The 17,128-nt window shown below is 35.3% G+C and overlaps 1 protein-coding gene across 1 annotated transcript in view; it reads right to left on the bottom strand.

Annotated features, from left to right (window-relative positions):
* Positions 1-17,128, bottom strand: part of LOC149300413 (inactive N-acetylated-alpha-linked acidic dipeptidase-like protein 2) — a 294,282-nt gene that overhangs the window by 188,244 nt on the left and 88,910 nt on the right. Inside the window, exon 3 of the mRNA XM_089485337.1 lies at positions 6,866-7,376. Coding sequence (XP_089341463.1) covers positions 6,866-7,376 — 511 coding nt within the window. The remainder of the gene's footprint in view (positions 1-6,865; positions 7,377-17,128) is intronic.

Genomic DNA, 17,128 nt, shown 5'->3' with positions numbered 1-17,128 from the left:
TATTAAAAAAAAAAAAAACGATTTTCCTATCATTATTATTTTTGTTCATCTCAATTATATTCCATCTATATGACAAATTGGTTTTTTAGATATCTGATAAAAGTGAAGGCACGGTAGCATCATATTGAAGAGACTTTTATAACATACAATTACTTATATGGATTTATACTTTGACAATATCATTTCCATTACCCTTGGTTGATTCATAGCAAAACTCCTTAGCTGCCTTCATATATGTCACTTCAGGTTGAGTGCTGAGAGTACAATAGATTAATGCGACAAAATATGATTCTGGTTGTTACATTGTGCTTGCCACCAGTTTGTATTAACCAGAACTGGTCTTGAATCTCATACCTTTTAAAATATTAGAAACCTGTCAATCATTACTTAATACTTTTCTTTTTTTCTTCACTGACTGTATATCTCTAAATGGAATTGCAGCCCATGCAGCATAGTCTTCTTCTTTTAAGAAGAAGAATTTCTTTAGAACGCTGTGTTATTATCTATTAGGAGAAATCACAGGCTGTACTATGATATCAAGCAGTAGAACATATTGCTATATTACTGAATGTAATAATAATAATAATAGTCATCCCACTTTATCACTTTCATTATCTTATTTCAACTAGTTCACATTAATTTTAGTGTCATTCACTTCTTTCAATTCAGATCATCTAATTTGTTAAACCCCTTACAATTGCCTCTGATTGTTTCCCCACATCCTGAAATCAGCATTGAGTAAATTGAGTACAGGCAGGGCTCCGTTGGGCACAAATGCACTTTATGAACATGTTAAAAAAAAAGAAAAAAAGAAGAACAGAACAAATAGGTGAAAATGACTTTAACATATGATACATATGATATATATGTATATGTATATCTCATATGTTCAAGTCATTTTCACCTATTTGTTCTATTCTTTTTTTAACAAATGCACTTTATATATATCTTTAGATACGGCCTGAAGCAACATGGAAAAATTAATAGTCGAGTTAGAAAAATTTCAATTATACTTGTATTGACAACTACATTTTAACGAGGACTCCAACCTAGCAAAGCATGACAACCTATACCATAAAATATGTTTAGCACCATTTACCCCTTAAGTCTTCTTACAACATAAAGTGGTCAACATTTTTTCTTTTTCTTTTTACATATAAAGGAAATGTCTATGGTCATTTAAAGGACTGGATCCTTCGCTCACCATTCAGGAGCCAATAAAAGGACATCTAAATCAATTGCTCATAAAGTTGAATTAAAAAAACTGATACATTATTATGATAGTATCAAAATCAAGAGTTCCATGTCTAATGGTATAAACTTTAATAATAAATAAGAGTCGTAAAAACACATATCATATAAAAGATGATTGAAGGTCTTGAGTTATTACAGTCTGTTGGCACCTGAACACTAGAGATCATCCATATAGCAATAAAGTAACTTCTAATGTTTGACTGTTTTTGCTGGAATTTTATTCACAGATAGCAATAACATTATGTAAGTATTTATTTTCCCTTATCAGTACAAACCCCTAGCCTTCACCCCATCAATTGGTATACTCCCTTGCAGAAAACTTTTTTTTTTAATATAAAATATAAAGGAGTTTCTATATGTTCATGTCTAGACTCCACTACCACCTACCATTACAGTATTTACAACATCTAGCAACAATGTACTAAGATGCTCATTGTTTTTGTGGTACAATGTTATGAGGTATATTCACTCATTTTAAGTATAAAATATTCCCCCATTTTTATTATAAATAGCTATTGCAAATAGAAAAAGAACCCAAATAATCTTTTAAGTGTTCGTCCTGATATTATAACCACCTCATGTGCCTATGTTACAAGGTAAATATGAAATTACACATATATATTTTAAACTTGGTACCCCTAGCCTGTAGCTTTAATAGTCATGGTTTCCAAAATAACCCCCAAAATACGTTTCACTTTCAAAGAAGACATTCCCTATGCAGTGAAAATAAAACTGCATATTTTTGCAATATATGTTAGGATTATGTTCAAATATTTCAGTTAACCGCACATGAAGCTAACACGTGCACACAAATTAGTATTTGGATGCTTCTGGTCTGTCTCACCCAAATTAATGGGTATGCCAGGGCATGGTTAGACTCCCTGGAAATCTCAGAAACTGGAGTTGGCTAGCATTAAATACCTGACACTCAGCATTATAGTGCATTTATGGTTGTAGAGTACCTTTAAAAGGAAAATAAATGAATAATGTGCCTTCTTCTATAACAGTGTTTCACTAATGTGTACAGTTCAGGAACTGCATATGAATAAAGAGGTGTTCTCTAACATATATAGTGTAATAGCAGAAAACAGGACTATACTGAAGAATAATTAACAGCTAGAAAGTTTCAACTATTTGGTTGTGGCTCAATACCCTACATAGTTACACAGTTATATAGGCTGAAAAAAGACATGCATCCATCAAGTTCAGTCTTTCCTATATCTGTTAATTTGTTGCTGTTGATCCAAAAGAAGGCAAAAAAAAAACCAGTTTAGCTCTTTCAAATTTTGCACTAACCAGGGAAAAAAATTCCTTCTTGACCCCAAAATGGCAGTCAGATTTCTCCTTGGATCAATAAGCCGTTTCCCCATAATTAAAGATTATATCCCTGAATATTATGTTTTTCCAAGTATCCATCCATTTGCTGTTTAAACGTCTGTACAGACTCCGATAAAACTACCTCTGCAGGCAGAGAATTCCACATCCTTATTGTCCTTACTGTAAAAAAACCCTTTCCTCTGCCTTAGACTAAATTTCCTTTCTTCCAGTCTAAACGCATGACCACGTGTCCTATGCATAGTCCTGTTTATGAACAGATTTCCACACAATGGTTTGTATTGGCCCGAATATATTTCTATAATGCTATCGTATCCCCTCTGAGGCACCGTTTTTTTAAACTAAACAGATTTAAATTTAGATTTAGATTAACCTTTAAATTTAGATTTAGATTAACCTTTCTTCATAACTATAGTGCTCCATTCCTTTTATTAATTTTGTAGCCCGCCTCTGCACCCTTTCTAGTGCTAAGATATCCTTCTTTAGAATAGGTGACCAAAATTGCACAGCATATTCAAGGTGCGGCCTTACCATTGATTTATACGGAGGCAAAATTATATTTTTATCCCGTGACTTGATGCCCCTTTTTATACACGACAATACCTTACTGGCCTTAGCAACTGCAGACTGACATTGCACATTGTTGCCTAGTTTGTTGTCTATAACAGTTCCCAAATCCTTCTCATTTGTCGTTACCCCTAATTCACTACCATTTAGGGTGTAGGTTGCTTGTGCATTCCGTACCCCGATGTGCATAACTTTACATTTATCTACATTGAATTTCATCTGCCATTTGTGTGCCCAGTCCCCCAAATAGGTAAACCTCATATGAAACAGCATACCGCGTATTTTTTATTGATGTGCTATGCTTCTTGTTAAGAAAATGGCTTCAGTTCACAGCCAACATCAATGTAGTTTTATTTGAGCCTTATTAAGGTCTCAAACAATGTATGTGTTTCTTTCATTAGAGAATACAGGGAAAGATTACAGTTGTTGCAACTACATTTGAATTATCATATTCTACACAGAACAGTTTCTAGTATCACATTAGTTCATCTAAGCCCTGGATCCTGCATATCAGGTCCATGAACAATGTTAGAATATCCACTTTAGGACATTATGATTTTAATGGCATCTATTTGGATGGTTCATGGCAATTTAATGAAAATATACATTAATTATTAGCTTTGTAGAGGCATATGGCCCCTCCTGTAACACCTCACAGCCACTTGGCTTGGGCTTCTCTTTTTTAGTAGCACTCTGTTACTGTTTTGGCTTAGACTTTGGATTCTTTGGATTATGTTTGCAATTAACCAGATTTAAAACGCTTCCAGTTTTGCTCTAATTCAGCATTTACAGTTATGTAGAACTTATATATTATTTTAAGGTTTTCAAATGTGCAACCATTATACAGTCATACGTCACTGACATTTTTACTTATTCTGAGTAATTCTGCTGAGAAGTATATTTGAATGTATTAAATTCTGCTGCAAAAAAAATCCAAGTTGTAGCAGCATTGGATTCTAATGGCAAAGAAGAATTGCTATAATGAAGGACATCATAATGAGGGTGAATGATTTCCTATACTGAGTTAATGATATTTTAGTTGGCTGGTTCATAACCTCATAGCCATATAAAATCATAATGAAAACATGTTTGGCTGTATATCATAGAATGAAAGATAAATAGATAAAGTACTATTACACAGGTAATAAAATGAATCAAAGCAGTACAAAAAAATACAGACTCTGCCAAAAAGTGAACTTCCGCATATAGTATTCCTTTTATCCTGTTTTGAAATGCTAGATGAGAAACAGGATGATTATGTGCAAAATAAGAAGTGATTTCCATAAAATCTAACAAGCAAACAAAATCATCCATCTTGAACCAACTAACTCACTGATGATTTTTCTGAGAAATGACACATTTATACATATATCCATATTATATTAAACAAAGTCATGCCATTTTATTTTGCATATATATATAATTTTGCAAGGACCATTATGACAAGGTTATTGTGAGGAACACAATTTTATGTTAAAAAAAAAAAAAAAAAAGTAGCTCATGTTGGGATTTATTAAAAAAACTGAACTAAGTGTACCAACCACACAAAACTTTCTCTGATAATTAAAAAAATTGAGAACATGTTTAAAGGTTTCCCCATTAGGAAAGATTGGGTCTCATTAACCAATATAAATGTTAGTATTTTCTTTTGCCCCTTCAGTACCCCAAACTGTACTTTTTTGGCATTTTTACTATATATTGATTTAAACAAGATTTCCATTTTCTGTGTTTGATGTACCCACACAAATGATACATCCCTTTTAAAGAAAAAAGGAGGTTTCACTTGAAACCACAGAAAAATGTGAAAAAAATAATAATTGTGATAAAATAATGTTTTGCATGATTTCTCGAATTTCTTCTATACAATTGGTGCCACTGATGAACATTACAGACATAGTACACATAAATATAGTATCCTGTAGAGTAGTATTTTTTATATTTCTGTCTTTAAAGGTTTGAGGGTAGAGAAGGGGTGTTATTTTTTACATGTAGTAGTAGGCTATTATTATTTTGTATGTAGTGTTTTGCACTGCTATCAGTGCAATATGAATATCTCATACATCTTTTGAATGCCAGTGATGTCACACTGGCATCACTGAGCTCACTTTAATGTTTTATTTTACATTTTTTTCATAAAAAAATAACACTTTTTTGCCTTTGTGGGAAAAGAGAGAAACATCATTTCTCACTCTCTTGCCTTTAGCTATGTGAGTGTGATATACTTTTATCTTGTATATTACATTGAAATGTGTAATGTTACACTATATTTGTGGGGGGATTTGTTATAACCTCACAGATGCACTTTCAGGTTCCACTTTATGTGAGAGAAGAAGGATCATCTTTATATGCTCATTTTATAATGGATTTGATTATATAAAAGAATACTTGGACTAAATCTATTATACGGGGATTAATTCTAACATACTAAATGTATTGGATTGACCTGATTTTCCATCTATGACACTGGGTTTATTTCTAGCATACTAATATATAGGATTGATCTGGGTTTCCGATAATGTCTTGGATAACTGATTGTATGCATATATGCATTCATTTTATATGTCACATTGGCATTAGCACAGGACACTTTTTATGTATTGTAACTGGATAGAATTTTCCCTTAAGTATTATTGCTATACACCACCTTACATGAATGCACATACATTTAGTGACCAATCCACTGTATCTATATTCATAGTTACATAGTTACATAGTTATACAGGCTGGAAAAAGACATGCGTCCATCAAGTTCAGCCTTTCCTATATCTGTTAATTTGTTGCTGTTGATTTTCTTCTTGGATCCATTAAGCTGTTTCCCCATAATTAAAGATTATATCCGCGAATATTATGTTTTTCCAAGTATTCATCCAGTTGCTGTTTAAATGTCTGTACAGACTCCGATAAAACTACCTCTGCAGGCAGAGAATTCCACATCCTTATTGTCCTTACTGTAAAAAATACTTTCCTCTGCCTTAGACTAAATCTCCTTTCTTCCAGTCTAAACGCGTGACCCGGTGTCCTATGCATAGTCCTGTTTATGAACAGATTTCCACACAATGGTTTGTATTCCTTAAACATATCTCATTATTGTTGTAAATAAATATCCATTAACTTATATGAGGTTTCATTCATGTGTTGTACATGAAATTTGAATACAGTCCTTGGTTCACTAATATATAACTGCTCTGTAGTCTTACTGGTATCACAGTGTTGTATCAGATGTACAAATTGAGCTGTGACACATTTGTGAATGTACTGCCATATGCCTGAACTAGGGCATACCATCCCAGATCATCAGCCCATGATGAATAGATTATGTTTTATATATATAATATATATATTATGTATTTGTATATTAATGTATATTTTTTTTTATTTTGGCTTGTAGAGAACAGTCATATTCTGTCAGATTACATGAATTGTATAGGCATAGCCTTGCTATCCACTTTTGCACGGACAGCCTTTTAATATACTATCATAAAAGAAATAGCTAGTACCAAATCATAAAGTATTGTTTTAATGTCACCATAGTCTGACACTCCAATCAGTGCATATTTTTAAGTTCTCCTCTTTACACAGCTTAATGAAAAGTAAAACAGCAATCCACAAATGCTTATATGTTTGAATTGAAATAGAATCCACACAAAGAAAAACAAATAAGTACTCATTACAGTTACAAAGCACTAAAGAGATATAAAAAAAAACATACCTGTAGTGTTTTTCAATATTTTCCTTAGAGATATTTTTTACAATCTCACTGACAAAACTGATCTCGCTTGAAGTAACGGGTCCACTTTCTAGACTGCAATTGGTGGAATGAGGATTGTTGTTTGAAAAATAACCTATTAAGATTCCTATGGTAAATGTAAACATAAATGTGCAAAACATTTTGATAACTGTACAAAAGTTCTGCTGGGACTTTCTTGGTTCAGACTCAGCATAGTGTGAAAAATATTCTGGCTCCTCTTGTAAACGTTGGAAGCCTCCTTTAGGTGAAATGGATGGCTGAATGGATGTAGTCATATAGACATGATTTTGCAGACTTGCTATATGTTGGTTAGCAAAATCATCTCCTTGGTATTGTTCAGTTCCGAGCTCTTCCAATTCTGTTTCCATGTCCCACTCTAGTTCTAATGCAGAAGTCTGGATATCATCACTCTCTATATAAGGTACGTCTGATCCTGCTCTTAGTCCAAGTTTATGATACACAAGTTCTTGCCCTGTAGAAGAAATTTAAGTAGCATGAAAACAGTAAATGATACAATTTAATTCCCTATCTTCAAGAAGCACGTAATAAATAAAATAATATAGGATCAATTGTGTAGCAATATTTAGGCTTAGACATAATTTCAAAAATTGTGCTTAACCAGGCATAACACAATAGGACCTTGTGGCACCTGCAGTGGGCCTATGGGTCTCTAAACACTGATACTTTGTGTTGCCATAAACAACTTGACAGCCGAGCAACAAATTTACACATGGTGGCATCTGATTCATAATGACATTCTGGGACTTCCCTATTTGGATTCAAAACATGTGTATATAGGGGTCCTGTCCAAAATATTGACTCTGCAATAAACACTTTTTAGGCAAAGTTCTCTGTTTGTTGTATAAAGCCCTAAACGTCTTTAAAAGAAACACTTGCAGAGTATTCATTTTCATCTAATTGTATTCAGTCTGATGTTCTTTATCAAGAAATGTTGCAAGTCAATACAACAGAACAAAAAGTCCATATTGATTGACTGCTTCGATATATAAATGGGTTATACATAGGAAAATTAGTTTTAATCAAGAGTTCATGTGTGATAGGTGTATGTTAGATTTTCCAAACTAATAATACTTTCTTCCAATTAAGTAAGATTGTCCAACAAGAAGAAGATAAGCATGGCCATTTGCCAGTACTAAAGTTCAAAGTCATAATCCCCAAATCCAAGAGAGCAAATAAAATCATTGGGAACAATAGTGATTTTGGAAACTCAAACTGGACGCTATTGCAGATGTCTGTCTATAAAGTGGAACTGGATAGTGCACCAATCCTCTAATAAAAGTCTGGGAACAGAAAGTTACATGTTCCTCCAAAATCCAAATGGTCCTCATTAAGTCATGTACTTAATGATTATAGCCTAGATCTCAGTATGCACACAAATTTAAAATGTATCAACATAAGAATTGCTGAATTAGTCTTCAAAATGTTATATTCCAAGTAAAATGCATCTACGAACTGGAGAACCCAACAAATGTTAAACCTGACAGTAAACTTTTAAATGCAAAGAATGGTTGGAAAGAAGGCTCATAAACATGATGGACAATGTCATACTAAATTCATAGTCTAGGGGGAAAAAAACTGTTCTTGAAAACCAAATCAATACGTATGAAAATAAAGTTAAAGGTAAAGATATAAATAAAGTTATCACATTACATGGAACTATGTATAAATAAAAAACAGAGGGATTATTTATGTTACGGATATAATATAATAAACACCAATAATCAGCCCTCTTACTGAAGTGTTAATTATTTTTCTTTTAATAGTAAAAACCGGTAATGCTTGTTGATATGAAATTTATGTTTGAATATTTTTATATTTATAAAATAAATATTTGTCATAGAGAGTTATATATCTCCCAAATACATGAACGATATTGTTCCATTAATATATACAGTATATATACAGTATATATATATATATATATATATATATATATATTTATATATATACATATACATACATGTATACACACACACACAAACACATTGCATGGTTTGTGATTCAACTCCCTGACTAAAGCTTAAATAGCAGTCATAGACTGTAGATGGCAAACCTCTAAAAAGAAAATTAAATTGAAATCACAAAAAAAGCTTCTACTAGGTGACTCAATAGCTTGCGCATTATTAGTGTAATGTTTCTACACATACATTCTAGATCATAAAACACTATCTATAATCTAGAGGACAGGACTAAACACATTTAATGCAGAAAAAAAAAAACACAAAAACAGTCACAGTTTGACATTGACTGTAGTATAAAAAACCTTGATGCTACTCCTGTGCTAAATTATACACTGAATCAGAAACTACAGACACTTATTACCACACCACACACACATGGATAGCATCCTATTTAAATAGATTTTGTATTTAAAAGGCTTCAGGTGAATAAATATGAAAAAAACCTATAAAGCAATACTGTCATGGGGTCAGGGAGAGAAGGGGGATCCAACTATGCAGATATGCACTGTAGAGTAGTCCAGTAAACAGTCCGCGGTCAAGGGCAATAGCAGGCAGCGAGGTCAATCGTATCCGAGGTCAAGGCAGGCAGATCAGTAGCAAAAACGATTAAACAGGTCCGGGGTTGTAGGCAGGCAGCGAAGATTCGTGGTCAGAAAACAGGCAAAGGTCGGTACACAAGGCAATAGAGTAATAGCAGGAAACAGCACACCCAAAAAGCATAACACTTTGAACGGGTAAAGACAGGGCATTCAAATGTGGTTTATATAGGAGATGGTACTCACATACAGGCCGCGGCGTTGCGTGCGTGGCGTGCGTTGCGTACGTCGTGATGACGCGCCGACGCGGGGCGTCGGTGCGTCATCACCGCGCCCGCGGCGTGTAGGCGCGATTCCGGCCGAGGGTGTGGAGTCGGGGTTGCCCTGCCGGCGTCGGGTCGCGGCGAAGGGGGAACCGCGACACAGACGCGTGCGCACGGCTTTGGGGGCAGTGACGGAGGTGCCGGAGGCAGACGAACCGTCACGAGCGCCAAGTGTACAAGCCGCGGCGGCGCGCGTGACAAATACAAGTTGCAAAACAAAAAAAAAACTCCAGTAGGGAAAGAGCATTTGTAATACTCAACAACCCCTAAGACTATTTTTGAGGATTTAAAAGGTAAATAGACAATGTGCCAAAGTTTTAGAAAAAGAGACGACATAGCAGAAAGTACCAGGTGGTAATGCCACTTTACAGATCTCTGGTCAGGCATCACCTAGTATTGCATACAGTTCCCGAAAACCCATCTCCAAAAACTGGAGAGAGTTCAGGAAAGGGCTACTAATATGGTTAATGTTTTACAGTTTAAAATCATATAAGACTAAGGGATCTCAATATGATTTACTAGGATGAGTGAAGAGAGAGAAACGGTATGTAATAGAAACATTTAAATGCATAAAGAAAGTGTACAAAGCACAGGAGAGATGTTTATTTCCAAGAAGCAGAAATGGTAAAAACAAAAGGTCATAGCCTAAAACTAGAGGGTCAGAGCTACGTAAGAAAGGTTACTTTACTGAGAGTGTGGTAGATAAGTGGAACAGCCTCACACTAGAAGCGTTAGAAACTATCACAGCTAAAAAATGTAAACATGCATGAGACAGGAATGTGGCTCTAAAATGAGACTTAGGAGTGATTAAGGTTTGAGATCTTAAAGTAGGAAAAAATAAGCTAAATTATCTGCCATTAAATTCTATGTTTCAATAGCAAATCCTTCAGAAGTAATATTGCTTAAGATCACTATATTTGACATATAAATGTAAGTATGTTGTTGTTTAAAAATGAACTATGCCATTCAAAAAAAGAACATAGACTAAAAAAACATCAGCAAAGATAAAATTACTCAAATGCTACCAGTACCATATTGGCTATAATGAGCTTCTGCTGTGCCAACAACCTGATCTAATGTCAATTCCTCGTTGACAAACAGAGCCCAAACAATTATTTGCCGGCAATACTCTTAATTCACCACAACACTGTGGGTACCATAGATCTTCAAAGAGATAAGATAATCTATATCCCATGAAACCAGTGGCACTAAGCTTAAGGTGCATAATATTTATTGTTTTGGTGGTTTTTTACAAGACATTAGTGCTTCTGTTCTATGCCAAGGACTCCTCCATGTCATAGCACAGAATAAAAAATTGTATTGCGCACCCCAAGGCAAAAGAGAGAAAGCAAGGGAAAGAAAACTAAGGGAGGGAGAGAAAGGGAAGGAAAGTCCTGATCATGGTTTTGGATTATTTAATGCTTAAACCATTCTTTGCCATAGTCGGGGGAAAAAGAAACAGCGCGGTGTTGTGACACGTTGAAGTTAATGAACCTCTGCCTGTCTTCAACTTTAATTATTATCTTTAGTGTAAAGTCTACTGATCTCATTGTGAATGACCACTAGATGCAACATACGGTAGTGTAGAAGTAATAAAGACTGCAAACAGACACGTTAGCATACACAGGCAAAACACTGAAGAGCTAGAAAGACCACTTATCAACAGCAGGCAATGTTGTATACACACACACACATACATGCATACAATCTTCTATAAATTAACATTATTACTAGAAACCACACACATAATCTCCATCTTGAGGCCATCTGGCAGTGTACAGCTGAGGCAAAATAGCTATTGTGGGTTTAAAGAACTACATGACTATAAGGTAACCTTTAACTTCTTTTTCATCTATTGTTGAAATGAGCTGTCATGCCTGAGAAATATCAGTATTTGGTCACTTTTGTTCTGTCCTGGTTTAAAAAAACATAAATACAACCATGCTACATGAAATATCAACCAATAATATTTTTTTCTTACTTTCTATATTTTCAGAATAGTTTTCAGGATAGGTTGAGATCATCTGCCTCCTCCAGATACGCTGCCACTCTGCCCCCTCCAGATAGGCTGCCACTCTGCTCCCTTGATATGCACCCCACTAGACTTACCAATGCAGACTCCCGGGTGTGTAGCTAGCGGGGCCAGCGGGAGGACATCTGCGCGATACGCGTAGACAACGTCCGGGGCCGGCACGTCCGCCGTGGGAAGTGCCGGCACGTCCGCCGTGGGACGTGCCGGCAAGGGAGATTATTATTATTATATTATTTATTGTTTTATAAAGCTAAATCAAATTCCATAGCGCTGTACAATGGGTAGACGGGACATAACAAGTAGTATGGAACATAACCAAATTGACTAACAGAGACAACAGGTGAGGAGGGCCCTGCTCAAACGAGTTTACAGTCTAGAGGGATTTAGGGTGTATTACACAATAGATAAAAGTGCCATTGTTAGGGATATACCAGCCACACTAGTAAAAGTATTGCAGGAGAGGGACTAGGAAAGGTGAGCTAAAGAGAGGATCCGGATCCTAACCCTGCTGCTTGCCCGGCGCCCAGAACTGCATGTTCCGGGCATCGGGTGACATGAATTGCACATTCCTGCGCTAAACCCCGATTATAGGCCGCATCTCTTAAAGACTTAAAGTGGGAGAAAAAAGTGCGGGCAAATATTCGGGCAAATATGGTAATATAGTAATGCTAATGCCATGTTATAAAGTAAAGCAGCCTATGTCCTTCCATAAACGTAAGCTCACATTAAATATTATATGCAAATATTATATTACTTAAATAAAAGTTTGCTAAAATTCAATAGTAGAGTAGAGGTTGTAGCCGTATTAGTCCAGCGGTGTCAATATCAAATAATAGATGGAATAAGTATCTTGTGATAATACCTTTTTTATTGGACTAACAGAATTTTGGAATGACAAGCTTTCGGGAGCTTTTTGTCTATACAATAAAAAGTGTTCATATGGCATTTCTATGTCTAAACTTCCACCTTTAAGGTTTACTTCCTATTTAGGATGGCCATAGCAGCGATATATAAAAAAACCAAAAAAAATAAGTTGAATTTTACACCTAACAATTAAAATGATTTTTTCCAGAATGCATGGACTAGAACACATTTCCCCCTTCGTTTTTATTGGGAGGTCATCATGTCTCGCTATTCAGAGTGGATACAAGAGGATATTATCTCTTTGTGGAAGATGAAAAGCAGGGTGATAAAGTAATGGAAGCCTTCAAATGAAATATCATGAGTAGATACAATGCAATTTATGTGCATGTCTGATTTAATACAAGCCAAGACAAAGAAAGCACATCATCACAGGAAGACCACAAGCAAGCATCTGTGTAGTGAAGTGTAATGCGATACGGTCTGGAAACTGGAATACACTAAACTGACTAAGAAGATGGTGCTCAATTCCAAATGTATTCAGTCAACAAAATAACACATGCAGCTGGATTAGTGAGTGTCAGACAATATCATATTGTAATCTCAAAATCCCCAATCTATCACAGAAGCTGCCAGAAACTGTTCATGGAAAGGAGATGTGACAAGAGCACATGGAAGATCAAGTCCAACAAGAAAGCAGTGTATTGCATTGCATTTAATAATGTTAGCCTGGGCAACAACCCACTTTAAAATGAAAAAAGAAAAAAAAAAAATATATATATATATATATAAATACATATATATATATATATATATATATACATACACATACACAGTATATGTATATGTTACACAGTGTATCAGCAAATTGACGAATAATACCAAAATGATTAATTGCTAACACATGATTCTTTTTTTCACACAAACTAGTCCACTGATCACCTGTTTTAATAATGCACAGATGCACAATTGCATTGAGGTGAACAGTTGTTTGATCTTAATAGTACAAGTGGGAATAAACTAACCGCTGCCAACTGTTTGCTATAAATTAGACCTTTAAAATGAAACATTTGCAAGCCCCATATATTAAATATATCTACCTAAAGAGATACAACATTTGAAATTGTATGTTTATTTTATTCTAAAATGTGTATTGGTAAAAACTAGGATGCACAGTTTAGAGGCAAATAGCCCTCATCTGGTAATATAAAGTGAGTAAAACACTTTTAGCAACTGGATCCCTTTGAGATTGCATCTTCATAATGCAAATTTAACCCTTTTAGTGTCAACTATTTTTGTAATACATGGTTGGCAAAGAGAAGCCCTGGAGCCAACCACATATATCAAGCATGGCAGCCATCTCACCTTCCCCCACAGGATGTTTTGTGCAAGAGGATGTCTAAGACTTCTGTTATAGAGGAAAGTAGTGCGTTTAGTGTTTAATGTTTAATGTTGTCCAGGGGTTAATAAGGTGGAATCCGGAATGCAGGAGATCACCGATCTAGGAAGCACAATACGGCGAGGTCAAAACAGGATAGACAGGGTCAGGTAGACAGAGATCAGCAAAGTCCAGTATGAATAGTCAGGGTCAGGTACACGGAGATCAGCAAATTCCAGTATGAATAGCCAGGGTCTGGCACAATAACTGAGCGCTGAGCAATAGTCAGTGCCTGATTTTAAACTTGCCACTCGTGGAAGCCCTGCCTCTGTGGACCCCGCACCAGCGGTTAGCGGATACTCAGGTGAGTGGCTCAATTGGAGTCTCAGGCAAGGATCCTGACAAATGTGCTGGTCATATATGGAAACATTTTAAGAGAAAAATTTATATGATAAAAATTTACTTTTATGAGATTAAAATAAAAACCTCAATAGGATGGGTAATAGATCCCCATCCATCAAGTTAATCTTTATGTTATTTGTGTTTAGATAGATGGAGTATTCCTGATGCTTTCAAGACTGTGAGATCAGCATTTTTGTGGATAGAGCAGGATCTTTAATATTATTGGTCACAGAATAATCAGAAGCTTTTCTAAAAGAAACAAAAAACCTCAAAAGAGTAAAATGATTTTTTATGGGCACAATTAAAGCTTTATTATATAATCTAAAACATTGTATGGAGGGGGACTGAGAAGGAGCTACCTTTGGACTCATGAAGAGTCATTCTGCAGCACACAGAAGAGGAAAAACACAATTTTTCAGGAGGAAGCCTCTGAGAAACCATGGCTGGAAGAATTGTCCTTCCCACTGCGACTACATTAAAGCAAGTGAACCAATATGGCCGCTTGCTTACATGGTAACTGAAATGATGGGGAGGGAGTGGCATTGTTTTGAATGCTGCTAAAACAGTTTGTTTCCTATGATGTCATAGGGATAGTGTAAGGTGGATGATAAACAGGACTGTGCATGCGTGGCCGGAGAAGTGGATGCACGGCAAGAAAATGCTCTATCATCACCAGTGTCATTAGGCAAATGTGCAGCTCAAAGTATACCGCATCTCAGCCATGTGTGTGTGTTATTTATACAACAAGATAATGCTCTCCCAGTAGGAAGTTCTAGAAAGTTTATGTAACTACATCTAGTCGTACAATGAAAATACTCTGATCGAAAAAAACTGCGACAATGGGCATTCCCAATATATGAGTTGGTTTTGGAGCAGTATTCATCATTCATATTTTATTTAATGCAAGCAGAACTGTTCAAATGGGATTACAATGTAAACACTAAGGAAGGTTTCTACATAAACTCTTTATCAATCCACTTTTATACATCACTGGTTTTAAGTATACAGATGTAATATATAGATGTATTTAATGTGACATTTTCATACTGCCCTCCTTATTGTATTGATTGTTATATACCTGGTAGTAGAATTATTAAACCATGTGGTTGCAATCATGAGCTTTTTTTTTTTTTCAAAACCATTCATCGCCTTACTGTCATCACAGATGTATTCACCCAGGAGCTGTCAAGAGGTTAAATTGCAATCATGTGAAGATGACACTACAAATATTGATATTACAATGGACTGTTTGTTTGTGGCACCTATAGTATGCCCAGATTGAGAGCTCAGATCATCTTCTGGCTATTGTACAAATGCTGCACTAAAACTGTACTTCTGTCTGGTAAGACAGTTCCCATAACATTCTTTATCTGAGACAACAAAGTGCGGGGAGGGCATGCTTGCAGAGAGACAGAGTGATTTGATAATCGCTTCTCTCCCATAGGAAACTTGAATAATAATGAAAAAGAATAGAATATGAAAAAGGTTGGTGAAACATATGAAGCATATTTTCATTAGTTGGAGCTGGTAGTCCCCAGGCTATTACTCTTAGAATGTAAACCTTGTTATTCACACTATGTGAGCATTCACTCTAAACACATGGGATAGCAGAACATATTAAAGCACAGCAAGGATTGCATATAAGACAGTTTGCTAACAACCACTCCATGCTTGACTTGTTACCCTCTGAGTGCATTAATGCTGTATGTAATCTAAATAATTGGGATCATTTTAAATCCATAATTTTCATTTGCCTGGCCTATAACTTATTTGCTGATTATAGCTATATTCTCATTTGTTGATGGTAGTCATTTATTTGTCATTTCAGCCTCTGCATCAAGCTCAGTGTATTAACTCTGCTTTTTTAAAAAAACAAATTCTCTTCAAAGTAATTTATATATTTCAATAAATTTTCATTTTATGGGAATCAGTCAATTCATTCATCGTGATAGATTTGTTTCTAAGTATGAGAGCTGCCACTCTGAGTAACATAAGTAGTTCCCTGATATCCTGGGGAGAAAGATTCTACACATTTACATGTATCTTTTTTGGGTTACTTTTTTGTTAGATGCATTTTAAATTGGTTGGTAGCACAATTAAGTTGCTGTTGTCCTGGCACCACAAATATGTGAGGTATTCTGTTTATCCTGACATGAAACAAGTATTTTATTATTTCTAAAGATGCCTGTTCTTAAGATGGAATATCCAAAAATTGTAGCCTAGAGCCATTGCATTAGAAAGTTGACCTGGAAGTGGAAGCAACTGTTGTTAACTAAACAAGCAGGGTTTCCAAGTGAAACATCAGCTTTATGCACAACGTTTGTCTCGCTTATGTCCAAACCTCACTGACTTACTGCCCTTTTAAAGCAAATACAAAGATGATTACCAGTATTATAGTATCTATCAAAAGTAAATTGTAATCTTACTGCTTTCTGATTTTTAGTTGCCCTTTAGTTTGCAAACAATATCTTTTTCAACCTCTGTAGATACACATTTCATTTTATGTACATTGACAGAGCTACAATGTTGATTTTTGACTAAATGAGTGAATAGTTTTTCATTCATCCCTTTCAATGTGTTTGTGGCCGAGTAGGTGGGCCAATTTAAAAAAAAAAAGTTTCCTTTGAAACTCTTAAATTTCAATAATCAAGAGAGGGAACAAGATCTTTCGCAGAAATAAATGTTTTAATGGAACATGTGAGCTTAAAGC

Source organism: Sceloporus occidentalis, unplaced genomic scaffold (genome assembly GCF_023333645.1).
Source record: "Sceloporus occidentalis isolate IW3139 unplaced genomic scaffold, rSceOcc1.0.p SCAF_25, whole genome shotgun sequence".
NCBI lineage: Eukaryota > Metazoa > Chordata > Lepidosauria > Squamata > Phrynosomatidae > Sceloporus > Sceloporus occidentalis.
This window is presented reverse-complemented; position numbering and strand designations above follow the sequence as displayed.